This window comes from Amphimedon queenslandica, unplaced genomic scaffold (assembly GCF_000090795.2).
Source record: "Amphimedon queenslandica unplaced genomic scaffold, v1.1 AMPQUscaffold_13285, whole genome shotgun sequence".
In the NCBI taxonomy this organism is placed as follows: Eukaryota; Metazoa; Porifera; class Demospongiae; order Haplosclerida; family Niphatidae; genus Amphimedon; species Amphimedon queenslandica.
Window position 1 is genome coordinate 13,811 of NW_003546479.1, and position 21,553 is coordinate 35,363.

The 21,553-nt window shown below is 34.9% G+C and overlaps 5 protein-coding genes across 7 annotated transcripts in view; 2 read left to right on the plus strand and 3 right to left on the minus strand.

Annotated features, from left to right (window-relative positions):
- The window catches only part of LOC109583760 (uncharacterized), a 6,071-nt gene extending 1,203 nt beyond the window's left edge, over positions 1-4,868 (minus strand). Inside the window, exons 1-9 of the mRNA XM_019999206.1 lie at positions 4,776-4,868; positions 4,415-4,732; positions 4,082-4,354; positions 3,949-4,034; positions 3,672-3,885; positions 3,044-3,094; positions 2,664-2,807; positions 2,310-2,584; positions 1,701-1,941 (exon numbers count right to left, since the gene is read on the minus strand). Of these exons, the coding sequence (XP_019854765.1) occupies positions 1,701-1,941; positions 2,310-2,584; positions 2,664-2,807; positions 3,044-3,094; positions 3,672-3,885; positions 3,949-4,034; positions 4,082-4,354; positions 4,415-4,732; positions 4,776-4,833 (1,660 nt within the window). The 5' untranslated portion in view covers positions 4,834-4,868. The remainder of the gene's footprint in view (positions 1-1,700; positions 1,942-2,309; positions 2,585-2,663; positions 2,808-3,043; positions 3,095-3,671; positions 3,886-3,948; positions 4,035-4,081; positions 4,355-4,414; positions 4,733-4,775) is intronic.
- A 155-nt stretch (positions 4,869-5,023) lies between these two features.
- On the plus strand, positions 5,024-6,605 carry LOC109583736 (cell wall integrity and stress response component 3-like). The gene is made up of 3 exons (XM_019999182.1): positions 5,024-5,105; positions 5,165-5,944; positions 6,152-6,605. Exons 1-3 carry the CDS (start codon positions 5,039-5,041, stop codon positions 6,427-6,429), a joined length of 1,125 nt encoding a protein of 374 aa, XP_019854741.1. The 5' UTR covers positions 5,024-5,038; the 3' UTR covers positions 6,430-6,605.
- Positions 6,606-6,844: 239 nt separating this feature from the next.
- On the minus strand, positions 6,845-8,627 carry LOC109583729 (uncharacterized). The gene is made up of 4 exons (XM_019999174.1): positions 8,564-8,627; positions 8,321-8,467; positions 7,902-8,141; positions 6,845-7,297 (listed from the first exon to the last, which is right to left on the minus strand). Exons 1-4 carry the CDS (start codon positions 8,625-8,627, stop codon positions 7,011-7,013), a joined length of 738 nt encoding a protein of 245 aa, XP_019854733.1. The 3' UTR covers positions 6,845-7,010.
- Positions 8,628-8,944: 317 nt separating this feature from the next.
- On the minus strand, positions 8,945-20,766 carry LOC109583753 (uncharacterized). 2 transcript variants are annotated; one of them, XM_019999197.1, is made up of 14 exons: positions 20,393-20,766; positions 14,597-14,754; positions 14,170-14,466; positions 13,844-14,119; positions 13,701-13,795; positions 13,352-13,559; positions 13,177-13,221; positions 12,448-12,738; positions 12,076-12,363; positions 11,857-11,930; positions 11,285-11,549; positions 10,806-10,841; positions 10,329-10,517; positions 8,945-9,583 (listed from the first exon to the last, which is right to left on the minus strand). In XM_019999197.1, exons 2-14 carry the CDS (start codon positions 14,676-14,678, stop codon positions 9,093-9,095), a joined length of 2,637 nt encoding a protein of 878 aa, XP_019854756.1. In that variant the 5' UTR covers positions 14,679-14,754; positions 20,393-20,766; the 3' UTR covers positions 8,945-9,092. The 2 variants fall into 2 exon arrangements, with proteins under 2 accessions (XP_019854756.1, XP_019854755.1); XM_019999196.1 differs by lacking the exon at positions 20,393-20,766 and having other exon boundaries at positions 14,597-14,853.
- LOC109583754 (uncharacterized) lies at positions 17,878-21,437 on the plus strand. 2 transcript variants are annotated; one of them, XM_019999198.1, is made up of 4 exons: positions 17,878-18,052; positions 18,146-18,547; positions 19,680-19,982; positions 20,773-21,437. In XM_019999198.1, the coding sequence occupies exons 1-4, from the start codon at positions 17,926-17,928 to the stop codon at positions 21,246-21,248; spliced, it is 1,308 nt and encodes a 435-aa protein (XP_019854757.1). In that variant the 5' UTR covers positions 17,878-17,925; the 3' UTR covers positions 21,249-21,437. The 2 variants fall into 2 exon arrangements, with proteins under 2 accessions (XP_019854757.1, XP_019854759.1); XM_019999200.1 differs by having other exon boundaries at positions 19,683-19,982.
- Positions 21,438-21,553: the final 116 nt, after the last annotated feature.

The window sequence follows — 21,553 nt, forward strand, 5'->3', positions numbered from 1 at the left end:
GAGAACTAGAAATAAACTTAAACTACCTTATACTATAGTTTTACATAGTTTTACATAGTACATAATACCAGAACAAATCGAAATCTATTTCTGCACTAGCACTAGAACTAAACTTATTAAAGACAAGTCCAGAGCAATACAATAAAAACTAAACTCTAGAACTAGATTATCTTGAACTTTAGTTTTTAAAATTAAATGAAATTATAGTACTACAATAACACTATAATTGATATGTATCAAAGTTTTTATACGTACATACATGCATGTACATATCAAAGCATGCATCACGTACCTATACAAAATTTAAGCGGGTAGTTATTTTAGGCGGGAGAGAACAAAAAAGGGGCGGATTGTTGGCTTATCTGTTATTGGACAATCCTTTGGCTTGGCTAATGTAGCTAGCACTTAAATCAAGATATCTAAATGGTGTCTTTCTACCAACTGAAACCATAAACAGTTATGATGGTGGAAATAAAGTGGTAAGCATTTAGTAATGCTGCTATAGTTCCCTAAGATATACATACATGTATATGTATATACATTAGCAAGATTATCTTTGTTCCTGGATACAGGTAGTAAAGCAAAAAGATTATCATGAAGGCACACTACTGATGTATGGACAGGACAAAAGGAGACTGAAGAGAGAGTTTAATTTTATCTACATTGCTTTAGCTGCCCTTAAAAACTGACTTTATTTTTCAGTGATAAAGAAGTTAAAGCCATTAAAACAATAAGTGTACACATGTAAATGATGTGTATAGTACATGTGAAGTAACTTTTTGACACTATAGTTATTATTAAGAGTTACATGTATAAATAAAAGATTACCGTGGTGTATAAAGAGCATGCAAGGAAATAAATGCAAGGAACATGCAAGGAATTAACATGCAAGAAACATGCAAGGAATTAATGAGCAAGGAACATGCAAGGTCCTTGCAAGGAACATGCAAGGGCCTTGCAAGGAACGTAAAGTAGTTTCACGCAAGGCCCTTGCAAGGAACATGCAAGGGCCTTGCAAGGAACATGCAAGAAAACGTCCCAATTCCTTGCGCATCTCAGTACACGCAAGGAACTGCATGGTAACATGCAGGGAACATGCAAGGAACATGCAAGGAACTTCCTATAGGGTACATGTATATGCATCAGAAAAAACCATAAAAATTCAGAATTCTCTCCTAGCCATTTTTGACAACATTTTGAAACAATTTCAAATATTGGTAAAAAAATTCAATTTTGATCATAATCATCAAAAAAATTTATAAAAATGTAGAATTCTCTCATAGCCATTTTTGACAAAATTTGGCTAATTACCCTGTACTATACATAGTACAGGGGACTTTGGTCCAATTTTGGAACAACTTTAAATATTCAGAAAAAATTCAATTTTGATCAAAATCATCTCAAACTTTCTACACAACATAAGTACATGTATAATGTATCAGAAAAAAATTATAAAATGAAGAATTTTTTATAATTTTTGAAAAAATTTTGCCAACAACCCTGTATAGAGCTAAAGTCTTTATACAGAACTTTAGCCCAATTTTGGAGCAAGTTTAACAATTTGCAAAAAATCTACATTTGATCAAAATCAGCTCAAAGTTGATAAAATAACGTAAATACATGCATAATGTATCAGAAAAAAATCATAAAATTCTCTCTTAGTCATTTTTGACAAAAGAGTAACATTTAGCTAGTATTACCTTCTCTCTCCTCCTCATTATTGCGACTGTTTGGAAGAGTGAGTGTTGATGGTTTTATGGTTGTCTCCTTTGGCCTTGTAGGAACAGGCGATTTAACATAACGGCTCTGTGACCTCATGTACATGTAGTCACTGTTTTCAACATTAGGATCCTCCCCCAACTGTGCAATCTTTGATAGTACAACCTCAGTACCGGATTTAATTCCAGGACTATCCAATGACATTTTACGAGGAGGCGGTACCTAATATTAATAAATACATTAGGTCACATGTGTTTATATATATATATATATATATATATATATATAGTGAATGTTTTTGTTTTAGAATTTAGATTAACAATAAGCATTTCTTGGTATTGCTTTGATTGAAAAGATTATTTATGCAACTATAAAAGCTTTCTTTTTATAATCACAGGATTAACTGGAAAAGGCCATGCTATTCTAGTCATGGTTTCAGTTTCCTTCTGCACGTGTTTGTTATTGCAAACACTGCTTATAGTTTGTGGCTACTAGTTTGAACTTTAAAACAATCAAGCAGAATAATTAATATTACTAATAGTCATTCATATGCAATCACTGCATAGCTAGATCTATATGCGTGTCCTTACCTGAGGTGGTATGTCCATATACAATGAATTATCGGCAGCTGAAGGGAGAGGAATTGGATTTGGGTTTGGATTATCAAGTCCTTTAAGGTCATTAGGCATTATGTCATATATTGGCGTAGTTGCTTCGTAAATCGGGTTAGTAGCCATTGTCTTAGGGGCTGGTATAGTCTGTGATCTTTCCCTGAACATTTTATTCTTTGATGACATCGGAAGACTCAGGGACCTCTCTCTAAACATCTTATCATTAGTCTCTTCCATGACATTTTGTGACATAGCTATGGCACAAAAAATTTATATTATTTATATTCTAAAATTATGCATGTTCGTGATGCACCCACAGTGACCCACTCTTACTAGGTCGTTGTAATCTTCTCAGTCGTAGGCATATAATGATTAGTACAAATACAATCAGTAATATGAGGACTAAGAAGAGTCCAGCAATGCCACCAGCTATCACATACCATTGTGTTAACATTGATCCTGCTCTTGATGATGGCACTAGAAACAAAGAGATCATTTGCCATATTGTTTGTGCATTCTTTTAATGTATGTTACTACTTAAAATATCATGCCATGGCATACTGATACATAGAAACAGTTGGGAATTGTTTGTGTGTGTACATTGTTTTAAAGGATCTGTGGTATGCCTTCTATTGTTTTCAGTTGATAAGCAATACTACAGGGACTGCATGCATGTGTAAATATTGTGTTTAATTGTTGAATTCATTAGTTACCAGTGGGAGAGGGAGAGTTTAAAGGTGTTCTTGTATTAGTAAAATCAGTACCTATGGAAAGATAAAGAAAACTTATATACACCTGAACTTTTAATTTCTCTCTTTCTCTGTCATTATCTTGTTTACCACGTTTGTACTACTTTTGCATACAAATAGCAAGTAAAATTGATGCACTAACGAATGTCAAGGGTGTGAAAAACATGTTTACGCCGATGATCATGTATGCCACAGAAGAAATCCTGTTTGCAAAGTTGAATGAGAATTGAAAGAAAACTCCCTTTACATGCATTTCGTACACACAATATTTTCATTGACTCCAAACAGGTTCATTGTTTATGTTAAGTTTAAAGTTGCACTTTTGTGTTTTTGTAAATGCAACTGATGGACTATGCATAACATTAAGCATAATGTACGCTGCACATGGCTGCATGCTGAGTAAGAATATGCACTCTGCTTGCAGCTTAACACAAGACTAACAACATGTTTACTGAACGCATGCGAGTTGATGTGAGTTTATGCATGATAGACACTGAAAGCAAATTTAAACAAATGCAATACAATCAGTTAGCGAGAATTGCTTCACCTTAAGATTATTCTATGCATTGTTCTTAAACTGATTATCACTTACTGAACAGTTTATGTGTCATAAGCACTACATCTTCACGCAGACTCTCCCAAACAAAGAGTGAGAGGTTATACGTCTTTCCTTCTTTCATCATTTCATCATCAATGACTAGTGTAGTAGAGTTCAGTTCATTCTTGCTGTAATACATTTCTGTATCATTGAGATTTTCTACAATAATGCTGTAGTATAGATTCTGATAGGAGAATACTGCAGGAGGCTATAAATAAATAAAAGATAATAATGATGTGTGCTGTAGTTACAGTAATATATTGTTACATACAATGAAACTTATTGTCACTCGCAACTGCCCGTTGATTTTTTTGACAACATCTGCTGTAATATCGTTCTTATTAATGGCAACCAGTTCTAAGTATGTATGGTAAAAATAATAAAATAATAAACAACATGATTACTTTTAGGAAATCCTGTAGTAAGAGAGGCACTGATTACAGACCCATAATCAGTGAATGCTTCAACTGTTATTATTAAAGGGTGACTGTTGGATGATGGCTGATCCTGAGTTAGTGTCCATTCAGTTAATGGAGTTGTAATGGTAGTGGTGCTGCCACTGCTGGTATTGGTGATCCTCAGTGTGTAGTTGGTAACATTGAAACTTTGCAATGAAGACCAGTACAGTTCAATGTATGTTTCGTTGTATTCTGCTATTATTGGAGCACCTAATGTTTCTGTGTGTATAAAAGTAAAGGTAGAATAATATTTCATTTAATTATAATAAAGTAACATACCATTGATAACATTGATTTTTGCTGTGTCACTTTCATGAAAGTCATTTGCTAAAAATTTACAGAGGAACTGAACTTCATCTATATTGCTCAATCCAGTAATATTGATTGCCCATGTTACAATTTTGCCTCCTTGTATATTTACAGAGTCTACCGTAAGGTATATACCATAAAGCTTGAGACCTTCAAAAGAATGTGTTTCTGATAGTTGACCAAGACCTGGCTTGAAAAAATGTATAGCTGAATGTACTCCTTTTCCTTTGCAGGTTGAAATCACATGGCCATTAGGAAGTATGTTATAACTCTGTGGCTGTTTTAAAACTTTTTAAAAAATAATTTGCAAAAATTCATCAATAGAGTTTACCTTGTCCAAAGACTGTAGCATACAAAGAAAGAAAAAAGAATATTACAACACGATTCATATTTGCGAATGCTGGGATACTGAAATGAGTTGCTAAGCAAGCTATAAATAGACTACGTCTAGCATGCTTTGAGATCTATAGGAACACTATAATATTAAACTTTGAACTCTTGAGCCACACCTTTAGAAGATGAGGTGTGGCTCAAGAGTCCAAAGTTTATAAATTTCTAAAATAGTGTTCCTAGATGCATAGAAAAGTGCTTGCTATGCTTATGATGTCTGCAGATCTTTTACTCTATGTGATTTCTGTGCTTTCTATTGCATCAGGATCTGGTAAGTGAAATTAGGATAAAATCAAGTATCTCATTTCATCTATCTATTATAATTCTCAGATATTATTGATGTAACTTCCAGTACCGAATGCCGTAGCTCATGGGATGAGAACATTAACATTACAGCTACATGTACCCTAACTGGAGGTGCTCATGCTATAATGTATATTAATGATGTGGTAGCCAGTACTCTGATGAACTATTCCCAGATGCATACCCATACTGACTGCCAAACCTGCAACGTTACCACACTGGATAATGTCCTAGTTTCTGCTAGTTTCATTAAATCGTGCAGCTACAATGTTACATGCCGGACTTATGACGATAAAAGAGAAACTCGTAATTTCATTCTCAAAGATTGTGAATTGCTTCCAACGCCACTCTGTAGCAACACGTATGATGATTTGGTTGGAACTGTAAATGTTACTCAATTTATCAACATCACGGTCACATCCACCAGTGTCCTAACATCCTCTGTCATTATCTCTCCTATGCCTATTACTACATCCATTTTTGTCACTAAAACACAGAGCTGCACTTTTACATCAACCACTACTACAATTTATGCTACCAGTAGTTCATATTGTCCAAGTGTATCAACTGAGACATTATACTTATCTTCTAATACTATTTTTTCATCTCCTTCAATCGCGGTGACAACTAAAACGTCTGATTTGCATGTTTCGAGTGCATCTACAAAGGCTGTTACTAGCAGTTCATATTGTGCATATACGTCAACTGAAATATTGTGTTTGCCTTCTCCTTCTTCTTCTCCTTCTTCTTCTTCTCCTTCTCCTTCAATTACGGTAGCTTTACCTGCTGTTAGTGCTTCTACAATAGGTCAGTTTATACTGCACACATTCCATCATTCCAGTACAGTAAATGCTTCTAGTTAGTATAATACTAGTACATGCAATGATTAATCATAGCTAGTGTGGAGGAGTAGTTCATTAGCTGCTTTATGTCTCATGGGGATTTTTCTATTCAATAATAAAATAATTGTCACACTTTCTCATTCTTTGTTCTTTCCCTTTTTTGTTATCACAGGTGCTGGTGCTTCAGCAGCAGGACTTGTTATTGTTGCTCTACTAATTATAGTATTCTTTCTTGTGATATTACAGTGTAGAAAGACGGGGAATGGTCCAAATAATATCAACCTTTCTGTCCAAAACCCTAACTACATTCCTGAAGGACCTATTGAGCCTCATGAATCAAGCACCATTGCAAGTGTTAATGTACAAAATGCATTATCAAATCATTATGTTATTGATCAAGCTTCATCTAATGATGAGCCTAGACTCCCAAGCTGTTCCTCTGAGTCATGAGCAACTTATATCTAAATGTTTGTGCAAATACATCTGTTACTGTAACCAGTCTTAGTATTTGTATGATATGCACATCTTGTCAGTTTCTTAAAATTATGTATTGTATGTCATCCTATGGCTGAGGATTTTTTTATCATTTTATAATTACTTCTCAAATAAAGTGCTAATTTAGACAAGAATGTGCCCCTTTGTCCCCGTTAGCTAAGCTGCTTCAATTTTTACTGACAACCCTGGTCCAATTTGCATTATTTTTATGGGTGCTGTAGTCTTACTATATCCATTGTTGTGAGTCACGGAGAATATTTCCCAGTCATTTAATCACTACAATGTATTGACATCATAGTTGTCATAACATTGCTCTATGTACCAGATCGTGTAATTGGATTAGGAAGCATTCTTATTTATACAACACAAATGATATTAATCATTATCATAACAACTATAAAAGCAAAACACCAAATATAGCTAATTATATTAATAAAGAACAGCACACCTGTACACTCCAATTACACACTCAATTATTTCCACAACATTCAATTAGAACTTAAATATTACTTACAAGACGATCAAAATAATCTCTTTTAGTAATAAACATTAGAAGTGCAAAGCCCAGAGTTTTCCAAACCCCTGATATGAACTCTGGACATTTCGATATATTGCACATCTTCTGTAACTCTATCATCAGTCTTTTTTGTGTGTTGACCACTGCTTTCAATGCTTTCCTTTATGACATCATAGCCTGAGGTTATGCCTCTCAATAAACTAAGATCTTTCCTGTGTAGTACCACATCATACATAGGGCTAGTCTTTTCGTAAATCGGGTTTTCTCTGAAATGACTTGGGACACTTAGTGCCCTCAGATTATTATCTAAAATAATTAATGCAAAATTAAAAAAAACAATTTTTATATTACAAAATTTTCAAGCCCCTCAATGCATGCATTATCTATACTATGTCCCAACTGAGTTTGGGCCAAGAAAAACTGGAATAACTTTTTATAGAAATGTGGGATAAAGATGAGACTTTCACAGGTTCTTAGTCGCCCAATGCCGCTTCAGGATCTCAGATCTTGGGTCTCTCAACCCTTAGGAACCCTGAGAACCGGGTTCTCCCTATAAACCCAATGGCATACCAAAGCTAACCGCAATGACGTTCTATGATGTCATAGTTTACATAAGCACATGTAGTCGAGCGCCCAAACTGATAATTCTTCCTTTAAAATGGTAATAGAGCAAGATCTTCTGATAATGATGGCTTTATAAAGACTAGTTGACTCCAGCAGCTATTGTACTGCTTATCAGGAAGAACAAGACTGTTTTAAGAGTGAAACAACACAGCCGAAATATTGGCCATGTCTCTATGAATATCATTATAACATGTCATAGGTGACGTAACTACATTTTTCAAATTCCAATGCAGCTGCTTTCACTTCCGGTCCATTCTCAGTTGGGACATAGTATAGTTTTATGTACTTTTTTTTCTTTTAATGCAAACAAATGCAACAATGGCTCCAGTAATAACAATGAGTAGCAGTCCTAGTATGACAGTTGATGTAGTCACACTAATTATGATGACATCAGAGGGTGTTTTAGTAGGTAAGAGGGGATGATCAGTAGGTAGGAGTGAGCTGGTGATGATTGCTGTGCTGGGAGTAATGACAATAGAACTGGAATCTATCAATAATGATAATTTAAATTTAAAAAATATGTCAACTTACCAGAGACTGCTTTTGACTCTAATAATATTTCAATCATCTCTATATGACATACATTTTTAAACCCTACATCTATCATGCAATGAAATTTGACCATTTCTTCAGAAATGCAAGTAACGTTAGCTGTTATGTTAGCAGTTGCATGATCTCTCGGAATCCCAGTCCCATTGTAATTACACGTTGCAGTACAATTGGCTTCAGTCTTGCTGCCATAGCAGGTCTTGTCATTAGGTTTTGTGATTTCTGTAGTATAGTTGCCCTCACAAGTGATGTTAATAATTTCACTGGTCAATGACTGTAGGTATTCAGCCTCTATTGTCTTATCTAACAAAGAGGGTAAAGTGAGATAAAATGGGAAAAGAAGTAAAAAATATATTTAAAAGAATCTAAAAGTCTTACTAGTGTTACTTTGTTGCTTACACTCAGCAAGAGAAGGAGCTGAGAAGTAGAGCAATATCAAAATTATTAAAGCAAAGCTAAGCATACTGGAAGCACAATATTTTAATGTTTCTCTTTCTCTCTCTTTACTCCAGATAATAATACTAGCATTATGAATTGTGTAAGAGGGGACTCTAAGAGTGAAAGTGGCCCCATTGAATTGTTATTCAATGACTCAATGGCTTGTATTGTACACTATCTGTCATATTAATAAAAATTATCATAATTAAAGACACCCACATAATACTAACAGCAATAACAACAAAAATGATGAGAATAATAATAATATAATAATAATAATAATAATAATAATAATAATAACATTTATATAATAATTATAATGCCAATACTTTTGTTGAATTATTGTGATTAGGAAGTTAATACCTGGTTATTAATAAAAACAATAAAGACACGATTTTCAGCAGTGACAATGAATTACTGCACAGACAATTGTCATACAAGAGAGACAAAAAGAGAAGAGGAAAGAGACAGAAAATTGCACGAATGCATTTCATACTGTTGTATTATTTGGTTCAAAATGGAATCCATTTGCAATGGTCTCGCCTGCAGCTATATGAAAAGGTATGATTTCATCAACAGGTTCTAACCCACCTCCTCCTCTTCTCGGAGAAGGACCTGTAATGTAACGAGGGGAAGGACACGTTAAACTTTGAGACGACATTTCAATATACTCGTCTTCTCTCGGCGGGCACTGCAATGGTGGGAGTGGTGGATAGACACTAGCTCCTCCCACTTCTTCTCTATAAGCTCTGGGAGGAGGGAGATTAGGAGCTGCCATTTGCCCATTGCCGTCGTGATGGTGGTAGCCATAGGTCATTGGTAATTGGTGAGGGGAGGGGTTACGCTTCATGTTAGATGGAGAGGGTGTCAGATTTTTGATAGGCGTTAACTCTCGTATGTTAGATATTGTCTCATATGTACTATCAGGATCAGACGTCACTGCATAAGTGGGATTAGGCTCCATTGGTGGTATGACGAGTACTATAGTAATGATAATGATAATGATAATAGCATGTAATTATAAGCAGGTAGTATTATGATAATAATCAGGGAAAAATAACAGTGCTTGATCACACAAATAATTTTTGAGTCATAAACATTTTTAAAATGAGCCGATTTTTGAAAAAAGCATAGGCTATAGCCCATGGTTTTTCTAAAAAATGGCTCCAAAATCACCCCAAATTTTTATTGCATTTTCTGATACACATTGATGTACTTATGCTGTGTAGAAAGTTTGAGCTGATTCCGAGTTCAATTTTTTGAGTTACGGCCATTTAAAAAATGAGCCAATTTTTGAAAATTTCCCTGTACTATAGCCCATGGTTTTTTCTAAAAAATGGCTCCAAAATCACCCCCAATTTTTATTACATTTTCTGATACATATTGATGTACTTATGCTGTGTAGAAAGTTTGAGCTGATTCCAAGTTCAATTTTTTGAGTTACGGCCATTTTTTTAAAAATGAGCTAATTTTTGAAAATTTCCCTGTACCATAGCCCATGGTTTTTTCTAAAAATTGGCTCCAAAATCATCCTAAATTTTTATTGCACTTTTTAATACAATTGATGTCCTTATTCTATGTAGTAAGTGTGAGCTGTTTTTGACAAAAAATTTTCAAGTTACGAGCATTTTTGCTGAAAAGCATTCTTATATTTTGCTCACCTATATACACTTTTAAGCCATTAAATATAACTAAAATAATTAATTCTGTCTCATGAATATCATACCTGGGCCTTTTCTCCTGCTCTTGCATCCAATATAGCAGCAAATTGATACAATACATATAATTACTATCAGTACAACTGCACCCCCAGCTCCAGATGCTATATATATCACGTTTTCCTCAAAAAAGCTTGGTTCATTAGTAGCAACAATGATAATAGAACTACTAGCAACAAAACTAGAACTGACAGTACCTATAAAATGTTATTTAATATAATAATCAGTGTAGTCATCTTTCCCTTTTTCTCTCCCTCGACCCTTGCTTATGTGATAAGGAAGGATTATGGAATGAGATCAATCATATTATGATGGTATGTATTCACAGTTTACTAGTCTGCGTGTGTGTTTGTACTAATTCACTAGTCAAAGGAGGAATTAGACAGTTTAGCTTCAACTTCCATATCAAATATTACACCAATTTGTCGACCCACACATACACACATTCACGTAAACAATTACAAGCAAAATAAAGTTAAACTTACTAGTAGCCGTAGTAGGTGAAACCATGACTGTAGGACCTGAAATAGAGAGAAGAAAGAACAAAGAGAGAGAGATGAGAGAAATTAAGGGTATAATCATCAAATAGTGGACTTTTCTTTGATCATCATCACGATCGATAAATTAAAAATTAAAAATTACTTAAGTAGACATAAACAAAGTGAACGATAACAACATTTGGCTAAGCAGCCTCTGTGATGTACTATACTCTACTAACACAAAGCTGGCAATTAAAAGGACATGAATTAGTCCATAGGCTGCTATCATTGCATTGAATATAGTAGAAGATAGTAAAAATACAGCAAAAGACATACAAAAACAGAGAATTAAAAGCAGAGATTACATACACATACAAGTGAAAACTAAATGTATACATGTATAAAAAAGCTGTAAAAGGGAAAATTACATGAATATATATATATATATATCAGCTGTGTCTGATGATAAATATTTTGATACTTACTGATATTAGAGAGTAAAGGTACAGTAAGTGTCTCATTACCGCTAGCAGCAGTCACAACAAAAGAGTACATGCCAGGAAGATCAGTCGTGCCTGGGAACAATATACCAACATCAACAATGATGACACTTATCAGTGACTGGAGCAGACCCCCAATGACACTGCTGGTTGTTATGCTGCTTCCATTGATGACTTTTGTCTCATTTGTATCCTCATGAGTCACAAGAATCTCATAACTAACGTCTTGAAAACTACAAATATTATATGTCTGTGGGAATAAAATGTATTTCATTTTTATATACCCTGATGATATTACTGTATGCCTGTTTACATGCATGACTATAAACTGTACTTATAGTGATTATTACTTGACTTTGAGGAGTAATTAGTGATAGGGCTTGATGCATTATATATGGCTTTGATGTTTATTCGTAGAATGATGCAGAGAATATGCTAGAATTATTCTTTAAAGTTAACCGCAATACATGAACTTGTAATAGCAAAGGCTGGGGTTGTTGCCAAGTGGAAGTCTTAGTAGTGAGTATGTGTGTTTATGTAAGAAAGCATTAGGTTACTTTGTATGTAATATTAATAACGCGATCGCTGATCCAGGAATGGCTTATAAGAGTAATGGCGACACTATCAAGAGCTGTAGGTGGAGAGAGAGGGAGGAGGGAGGAGAGAGGGAGGGAAGGAAGAGAAAGAGAGAGAGAGGAGGAGGAGGAAAGGAGGAGAAATTGGAAGGAAAGAAGTGCAATTATTTTGATTAAAATAATCACAAAAAACAAACTCACAAATAGGAAACCCAGACTGTAGAGTTATGCTAGGTAGACCAGCTCCAATATCAGTGATAGCTGTAACTGTTATATTAACCAAAACACATTCACCTATACTTTCACTATCATTTCTACTAACAACTATACTAGTATCACTAGTATTAACTTCATTGGTTACTCCTTCACTCCATGAAATTAATACAGTATAAATATTAATAGGATAAAACCATGGCCGAGACCAAGTGATGATTAGAGAATTAGACGACATTGAGCCAACCATTACAGATTTCGGAGGAGAAGGCTGATCTGTGAATAGTGAAAAAACAAGCATGATATAGATCTAATAGCAAAAATTCTCTACATTTAATAATCTTAATTATCATAATTTACCTGTTGTAACATAAAGATACCCTTCAGTCAGGCAATTGTCATGCAACACACATCTAAAATAAGTATTATTATACTCCAATGTCGAAACATTTACAGTCACTGTATATCCATTACTCTTCCTCTCATAGTGTATATTTCCAAAATTACCCTTAGGTGGATGAATTGATAGAACTATATTACTTCCATTAATGAGTAGTTCCATGTTACTAGTGTCACTGTTCTCATCAAACCTGCAGGAGAAGCTGATGGATTCATTCACAAACACAACTCTATCAGTGAGTGGCACTGTAACTAGTGGACAGGAAGAAAAAGAAGATCTAACAATAGTCAGTAGCAGTAGAAAAACAGCAGCAAGCATGGCCACAGCAACTCTCCTCTCTGGCTACTGATAAATTCTATGGCTAGAGTTCAAGAATATACTACAACCAAATCTTGATCTCTTATATCTGGCTGGCTCTACTTCCTTCTAACTGCATATACTAGCTAACTGGCTCCAGTATAGCAGCTATATGGACCACCCGGATAACAGCTAATTTCCTTTTCTTGATAATAATAACAAATAAATAAATAAAAAAGTGATAAACATCAACCAGCCAGAGAGAGAGAGAGTGGTACACAAACAGTCACGAGTTACTAGGAATTGCACAAATTTGAGGAGGAGCATGTACTCATGCATGGAGTCAGTCAAAGTCGAAACACAATATTACTCATTGAATAACTGTCACTCACCTGTTGTGTTAGTAGCTATGGAAGGAATGTTAAGATAGTCGATTTCTAAAAACAAACAAGTAACATATTTGTAAGAAGAAATGTGAAAGAATGAAGGAAGGAATGACTAAGTAATATCAAGAGTGTGTATGCATGTACATGTATGTACACATCCCATTGCTGCAGTGATGTTTACTTTTGTTTGGCTCAGTCGTGTTGATTATCTCATTTATTTGATTCCTCACTGTAGTAGTTATAGTATAAGTGTCACTAACGATACTCCTTGGTAGAGTATAGTAGAAATATGGCAGAGAAGAATACTCATTGCTGAGGATAATTTCACCAGCAGAACTGATCATATTCACTGTATAGTTCAATACTTGATACTGGCAGACAGCAGGAGGCTAAAGGAAATATATATTTCAAAAAATAAAGGCATTTCCTTGATGTGAAAATGCCAATTATAAAGGCATTTCCTTGTTACATGATCAGGAAGGTATGGTTTAAAATTTTAAGTGGGCATAAAATTTTAATGGTCAACTTACATCAATTGTTAGTCTGTAATGATTTCTGTCTTCTCTCCTTTCATTACAGAGTAACCTTTGAACCGAAGTATTAAGAACAGTACTGGAATTAAATGCTAATAATATAAATTAATAATAGTATAATGTATAATTAAATAACTCACAAATAGGAAACCCAGATTGTACAGTATTACTAGGTTCACCAGCTCCAATATCAGTGATAGCTGTAACACTTACATTAAATAATGCACATTCAATATTATCATTTCTACTGATAACTATACTAGTATTACTAGTATTAACTTCATCCATTACTCCTCCATCTCTTGAAAGCATTACAGTATAGGTATTAACTGGATAGGCCCATGCTGGAGACCAAGAGATTGCAATGTGACTGGTATTGAGTGGGTGAGTGTCTGGGTGAGGTCCAGATGGTGGCCCTGTAGCATAGTATCAATAGTAACAAGACTATGTCGTAAAATATACTAACCATCTACTACAATAATTCTAGTGATAGTGGAACATAGCTCATTTATACGACACCTAACAACCGTGTTGTTGTTCTCTGGTGTTCCTAGTATGCTTATGTTGTATCCATATTTTGAGCTACCTTCTCCTCCACCATTAATACAGGTCCAGGATATATTATTGAAATCTCCATTTTGCTGCTTAATCTGATCATTAATGAGAAGGGATGTAGAAGAGTCATCCTTGGTCAGATAGCATGATATATTGTGGGTGTTATGATTGAGGACTAGTGTAGTGGGCTGAAACTTAGCAACAGTATCTACATATAGGGAAAATATCTACATATAGGGAATATATATAGGAATGGAGAAGTAGCTTGAAACAAAATAAATCAATTATGCTGGTAGCCTGGTATGAAAGATTATGCAACTTTGCAATTAATTACTTACTGCAAGCTTTGGTCAGACTAGAACAGAACCAAAACAGAAAACAGATCAATACCAAGTGTGAAAGTGGAGGCCCACCCATCATCTGCCTTCCTCTAAAAATCTTCTCTATATAATTCTATCACCTTTCCTCCTTGAGAGCAGAAGTGTTCACTGTAGCACTAGATATGGAGAAACCAGTAAATATCAAATTATCAGAGAAGTCCAAAGGGTAGGAGGAAAATTGAGTAGTGACTGCAGAGCCACAGAGGTCAAATCAATATATAGTTATAAATAATAAAAGCACGAGTGTACACAGGCTGTAGTAAAAGTGTAATTAAACACACATAGGATGTAGTATAACTATATAATAGTACGAAGTGAGTAGTATATATGCAGATACGTAAGTATAGCGTGGGCTAGTGTTTGGATGCTGATGCTGTTTTGTTGTGTTGTGGAGTATAGTGCTTGGCTGGCAACAAGTAATGAAAAATGTACAAATAGGACTATCTTCCTGCACTACGTGCATACACTGCTTGCAACAAAAAGCAATAATGTATGCAGTATATTTAGAATGAAGCACTACAACAAAACAATGTCTTCTGTGAATCATGCAATTCCTTGCCAGATGCCAAATAATCAACAAAAGGATGTCCAAGTGGCATAATTCATGGGATTATTATTTCTGCATGTATTTTGAAATTGACAAAAACATACTTATAATTGAGCTATATAAGTAGCTGGAAGTTAAGCAGCATTAATCCGAAATATTAAACTGATTGGATAATAATTAGGTCAGTTATATGAGCTGACATCATTAAATTGTATGCATAAACACCAACTAATATGTTAGCAGGGATATCTATAAACAAAGAAACAATTGTCTCCTAATCAAATCCAAATATTGGAGTAGTAAACACACACTGTATATGGCAGACAATGCATGGAATAATGCAATAATTATAATGTAAGATTTGATAATGAATTTCTCCCAAAATGCAAACACATGTGCATAATATGTACTTACATGGCCAGGCGTATGATGCAGCTACATAAGATTTGTATGGATAGACTATATGGATGATACTGATTATAAGGAAATGAGTACAACATTGAGTACAGTACTAGGAAATTGGCAGTTCTTATGAACAAGGTGTTACAAACAAACCCATTGAACAAACAAAGTACTAACAATTAGAGGGAGATTAAGGGGAAAGGAGAGAGATGGAGAGAGAGAGAGAGAGAGAAGGGATAGAATGATGATGAAAAGAGGAATAGTGAATATAATATCGTGCATGGATACACATCCGCAAAGCAAAGCAAATAAGTTGGATGAATCAAGATAATAATATACTTAGTTGGCAACGAGAGCTATAATGCTGCATGGCCTAGCTTGTATGTGTGTTTACAAATTTTATAATATTAGCAGTAATTATTATTTCGCTTAGTCACTAGAGACACTCATGCAGACACTCTAATAATGCTAATATCCTCAACTGGTGCAACATTTCCTTCTCTTGTATTCCCAAGCCCCACCACACCTGCACGCCTCTACTATTACTATCATGAATCAACTATGTGATCTACATAGCAATATATTTTTATTGACGTTTGTACCTATAGGGTTGACATTAATGCAATTAGACAAATTCCTGTTATGTTTGAACATGCAAAATGTACTAGAACATACGTAGCATTAGTATTACAATTACATGCAGTGAACCCAAAATGTAGTTATACATATACGTATATAATTACAGTTCTGTCCACCCACACCATGCATATAGTGTTAATACTATAAGATATAAAATTAGTGAAAGTTTTGAGACTGAGAATAAGCTTCAGCATGTACTAGATTTATTAAACCTTTTAAGACTGAGAATATTTTGTTTTTCATTTAGACAGAGAGCACTGCTGCTTAGAGGTGTCCCAATATTTCCGGAATAATTTTGAGAATAATAGGTAGCACTTCAATTCCAGAATAATGCTGGTCTAATAGGTGGGTCAGTAGCCAAACTCTAATTAAAGAGCAGCAAATGCACAATTTTTGAATTTTTTAAATGCCTGAGCAAGTTGTGACTCTATTTTTGAAAAAAGTTCAGGGTCTAAATAAAGAAACAATTGTCTTCTAATCAAATCCATGCAGACAGTCTTCTAATCAAATCCACTCTCACGCAGACACTCCAATAATCCTAATATCCTCAACTGGTGTAACATTTCCTTCTCTTTTAATTCCCAAGTCCCACAACACCTGGATACCTCTAGTATTACTATCATGAATCAACTATAGCAACGTATTTTTATTGATGTTTGTACCTATAGGATTGACATTGATGCAATTAGACAAATTCCTGTTATGTTTGAACACATAAAATGTACTAGAACATACATAGCATCAGTATTACAATTACATGCAGTGAACCCGAAATGCAGTTATACACATATGTATCTAATAACAGTTCCGTTCACCAACACTAAGCATATAGTATTAATATTATAAGATATAAATGCATTAGTGCGTGCATTAGTAATGTAGATACCCGGCCACCAATATTTGCATAACAATCTATTCAATGGTTTGCAATCAGAACAACTTAATAATATTAGAAATGCATCTATGGAAGCTAGCATTACATCACTTAGAAAGCAGCTGCATTCTAATGGGCTTCTGTTTGAGAACGATAGTCCAAGAATTAACTTTTACAAAGTAGATAATAGTAATATAATTGATATATTTGCTATGTAGCAACTATTCTATATTTCAATAATTTATTCAATGTTAGAGAATTTAGGGTGTTCTGACAAGGGGAAGTGTAGGAGGGGACAAGAGGGAAATTTTATGATGAGGAAGAGAGAGAAAGAGAGAGGTAGTCAATTAACCATGAACATTCCATAACTATTTATAAAAATTACAGACCTCACAAATATTGAGTACATGACATTATCATAACAATTGTGATAGGATTATATGCTAATATAAACATGCTGATCGATGCCAATATAGATCTATCACATGTTATCACATGTGCATAAAAAGAAAAGATTAATACAAGTAAGTGTGCAAGAATAAAAATTGACAGAAAAAAAGAAGAGAACCAGAAATTGAAAGCGGGAATTAAAGTAGGAGCAATTGTTATCATAGATTCTACACACGGCTCATCCAAGGCTCATCACAGGCTTCACTAGGTGTTAGCAATGCAATGAATGTAGGAAGCTGGCATCTGGGTACATGTTTAATGGCTTCTTGACACTCCCCTAATACTCTCCATTATATAAGTAAACTAGACTGAAAGAGTTTACATCAAAGAAGGCAGCTGTGTAAACAGTCCCGTGTAAAGGCAGAGATACAGAAGATGCCTCAAAGACAGCTCACCACTGCTTGTCAACTATTGATGACATTAGGTATACTCTTTTCTCAATGCCCTGCAGGGAGAGCAAGCTGTAATGAAAATAGCCAGCTAGCAAGGTTTAAAAATGCAGGTAAAAGAGTAAGAAATAGTTTGCTTGCTATTATCTAAACCATAGATACATGTCTAAACTATATATTATCTTTATTCTATTTCTCCATTGCAGCAACACTAACAATGCCAGGAGCAGATATCAGTGCATTATCAATAGTCACTGGGCAGTCAGTTCAGTTGCAATGTCAGAGTAAATGTGGGAGTCTACAGTGGCTATTAGACGGAGGAAACATCAACAACCAACAAGAGAACACTCACCAAACAGTGTACATGGCAAACTGTCAGGGACAGAGCGAGTGTAGGGACAGAAACTTTATATTCTGCGACGAAAATCAGAGCCTGATAGACCTAGGGCCCCTGACCAGTAACCTCACGATAACATTCCGTTCTCCAGGAGTACATGTCCTGCAATGTGAAGGAATGCTGCAGGGACTAAGCTATGGAACACTGGGACGGTTCCATTATCACAGCAGAGTGGTCCTGATAAATGTGACAAAGAACAACACGGAAGGAGGTAAAGAACCAAATAATTGTTTGCTAATAATTTAAATTGTTCCCGGGATATGCTACATAACATCATAGTAATACAACACGACAAAATTTTCCTTCTCATTAAGCATAATATTTAAAGTATGCATATGAAAGTGTTGTGATGACTGTGAGTAAGGCTAGTGTCATATGCAGTCATTGTGTGTGCGTAGCAAGGATAGGCTATGGAAATTAAGAGATCACTGATTGCTAATCAATACATGTAATCCTAGTATTAGATCATATCAATAATATTTATATCAAAACAGGTAGTTCTAATTTAATGCCAATAACACTATAATTGTTACACTTACTCGCGACCTATAAACAATGTCTGCTAACTGGTGATCTAAACTGCGGCCTGAGGCGTGTCTCAACCAGACAATCAGTAAAGATTAAAAGAAATATGTTGCAAATGTTAACGCACTGATCTAATAAAGACTAGATAGTGGCAAGAGAATAATACGACGAACAAGAGATTGTGTGGGATCAACTTGCATTACAATTAATCAAACAATTACTGGAATAGGTACTACATGTAATCACAATAGTGGACATGCTTATGTGCCGGTATACATGTACATATACATATATGTAATGTGTGTGTATGTGTGAGAGAGAGGAGAGGCAATTGGTTTGTGTTTTGGTGTGAAAGTACATATTGAGGTGAAACCCCTCAAGATCCTTTCAAGGTGCATTTAGAGAGCATCAACACTTATTAGTACATACATATACAGCATATCTACACTATTTACTATCACCTACTACAATGCACTATACATTGACTAATTGAGTCTAATACAGACAGAGTGTGTTGTGGTTGGCTACTATGAACCTCATGTGATGTGAGCAGTTGGCCTGAGGTTGTCTGATATCTAAACAAGCTCAGACTCATGGTGCTAACATCCAATAAATATAAAAATGTTATTATTGCTATATTGCTATTATTATATTATTGTGACTATTACATTATTATTATTATTATTATATGATAATAATAATAATTATTATTATTATTATAAGTTGATAAGTATGTTATCCGTACATGTGTGGGAGTAGCTGGCAATGTTAAAATACATATTTAAAAATTATATAATAATTTGATTATTTCCTTTTAGAAGACCTGGCCTCCGCTACAACAGAGCCCAGTCACACAGAAGCCGTTGAACCATCAGCAACAGCAGCAAGAGGAGCAAGAGCTTCTTCGGCTGACACAATCATATCAGATCCTCTTCCTTCTTTCTCTAACATTCAAAAAACTACAGCAATGTGCATTCCATCTATCACTACAGTATCACATTGTCCTTTAAACACTAACTCAATAATGAGCACTACTCCAGCTGTTTCAACTACTGTTACTACTACACATTCCTTCCTTTCTTCTTGTTCAGTGACTATCACAACTACCCAATCCTCTGCAGGTTAGCTTACATACTCAGCCATAGCATAACTCAATTATCATTTTATATAAATGTATTTTCGTTATTTTCTGAGAATACGTCATAGCCTTATAGTAGAATGCCCAGTATGCGTGTGATCTATATGACATGCCCATACACACCCTCATTAGATATCATTAGATACTTATTAGACACTATTCCGACTTTCATAGGTGAAATATGATATACATGACTAGTATGTACTTTGTGCTGAAATTATTGAGAAAAGAGAATGTACAATTCTTATCTGCCAAGTAGTAAATTCTAGTGAAACAGACATGCATGTACATACATGTAGGAGGTGTAGTGATTTAGTCATTCACAAGAATCAGGCATGTATGGCATATGTATGAGTCAACAGTGCATATTTCTGTCTGTGCATGTTTCAGTACCTTGTAATCTCTTGGCATGTAGTAGTCCTAATTGAATAATACTTGTTTATGTTATGTCACGTAGTTCACTCTACCGCAGACTGCTCACTATATGTATATACTCAGGGGCAATGTTTACAGTCTTTAAAACCATACGATTGATGCACTACTACGATCACTTCCTATAGTACAGGAAAGTGATTGAGAGAGAGAGGAAAGAGATAGAATAGTTAATAAATGTATTCGTTTACATTGAGAAATGCTATACTGTATGCTATATACATACCCCCAAACACAGGTGCAACACATGAGAGAAGATAAAGGATATACATGTATAAAACAATTCATTTATAATATATAGTACAAACTATCAAATTATCTTTTATCTTTTTCTTTTATAGTGTCATCGTGCAGTGCTACAATAGGAGGTGGTATCAATGTAGTCGGTGACAGGCTAATAAACAAAGACCCAACCTCTCTAGCAATGACAGGAACAATCGGACTATTACTAATACTAACAGTCATTGGGTGGGTAGCGTGTTTGATTGCAACGTGTAAAATAAAAAGGACGAAAGGAGGAAGAGGTGTATACCGCGTCCATAACTTCCCAATTATAAACCAGGACGACGAGAACGGGACCATAAAGAGCACTACATGTGAAACAAGGAGAACTCTGGCCCAGCCCAACCGTTATACCACAGTACACCTCCGATCGTCGCACGAGAGCGTCAGGTCTATGCATAAAAGCATGACCCCACCTGCTTTACTCCAAACTCCACCCAGGGAGTCGGTCCTCAGACAGGGGAGTGTGGAGGCATACACTGTCAATGTTAACAAAGAAAGGGAGCCAATTCAGAAGAGGGAGAGCTTATTATAAAGATGTACAATAAACGCTATAGACATACAATATACTAGCTGGCTTCGTTGATCACAACATTGTGTATAATGTTTACATGTTATCTTAGTATATTTCAGTATATTTTAGTATATTACCTGTACGTCATTATTTGTAATTAGTACATGTTGCGTCATTATGATGTTTTGTTATCACTTTTTACATAATATACAATGTAGTTGTTAAACATTGAACAATAACACATTGGGTAAGGGGAATATAAATATATCCATTTGTAAAATAAGTAGAAAAGTCGTGAAAAAAGGATATGGTGTCGAAGTGACAGA

Excerpts from the sequence above, each read along its gene's own strand:
- LOC109583736 (XM_019999182.1), top strand. The coding sequence starts at position 5,039 with ATGCTTATGATGTCTGCAGATCTTTTACTCTATGTGATTTCTGTGCTT. Across the intron at positions 5,106-5,164 it reads TTCTATTGCATCAGGATCTG|ATATTATTGATGTAACTTCC; the intron begins GTAAGTGAAATT and ends TATAATTCTCAG. Across the intron at positions 5,945-6,151 it reads TGTTAGTGCTTCTACAATAG|GTGCTGGTGCTTCAGCAGCA; the intron begins GTCAGTTTATAC and ends TTGTTATCACAG.
- LOC109583754 (XM_019999198.1), top strand. The coding sequence starts at position 17,926 with ATGCCTCAAAGACAGCTCACCACTGCTTGTCAACTATTGATGACATTA. Across the intron at positions 18,053-18,145 it reads AGCAAGGTTTAAAAATGCAG|CAACACTAACAATGCCAGGA; the intron begins GTAAAAGAGTAA and ends TCTCCATTGCAG. Across the intron at positions 18,548-19,679 it reads AAAGAACAACACGGAAGGAG|AAGACCTGGCCTCCGCTACA; the intron begins GTAAAGAACCAA and ends ATTTCCTTTTAG.
- LOC109583753 (XM_019999197.1), bottom strand. The coding sequence starts at position 14,678 with ATGATGGGTGGGCCTCCACTTTCACACTTGGTATTGATCTGTTTTCTG. Across the intron at positions 11,931-12,075 it reads ACAGTCTGGGTTTCCTATTT|CTCTTGATAGTGTCGCCATT; the intron begins GTGAGTTTGTTT and ends CTCCACCTACAG. Across the intron at positions 11,550-11,856 it reads TTATTAATATTACATACAAA|ACATATAATATTTGTAGTTT; the intron begins GTAACCTAATGC and ends TTATTCCCACAG.
- LOC109583729 (XM_019999174.1), bottom strand. The coding sequence starts at position 8,627 with ATGCTTAGCTTTGCTTTAATAATTTTGATATTGCTCTACTTCTCAGCT. Across the intron at positions 8,142-8,320 it reads AGCCAATTGTACTGCAACGT|TTGACATATTTTTTAAATTT; the intron begins GTAATTACAATG and ends GTCTCTGGTAAG. Across the intron at positions 7,298-7,901 it reads TTGCATTAAAAGAAAAAAAA|ATAATAATCTGAGGGCACTA; the intron begins GTACATAAAACT and ends TAATTATTTTAG.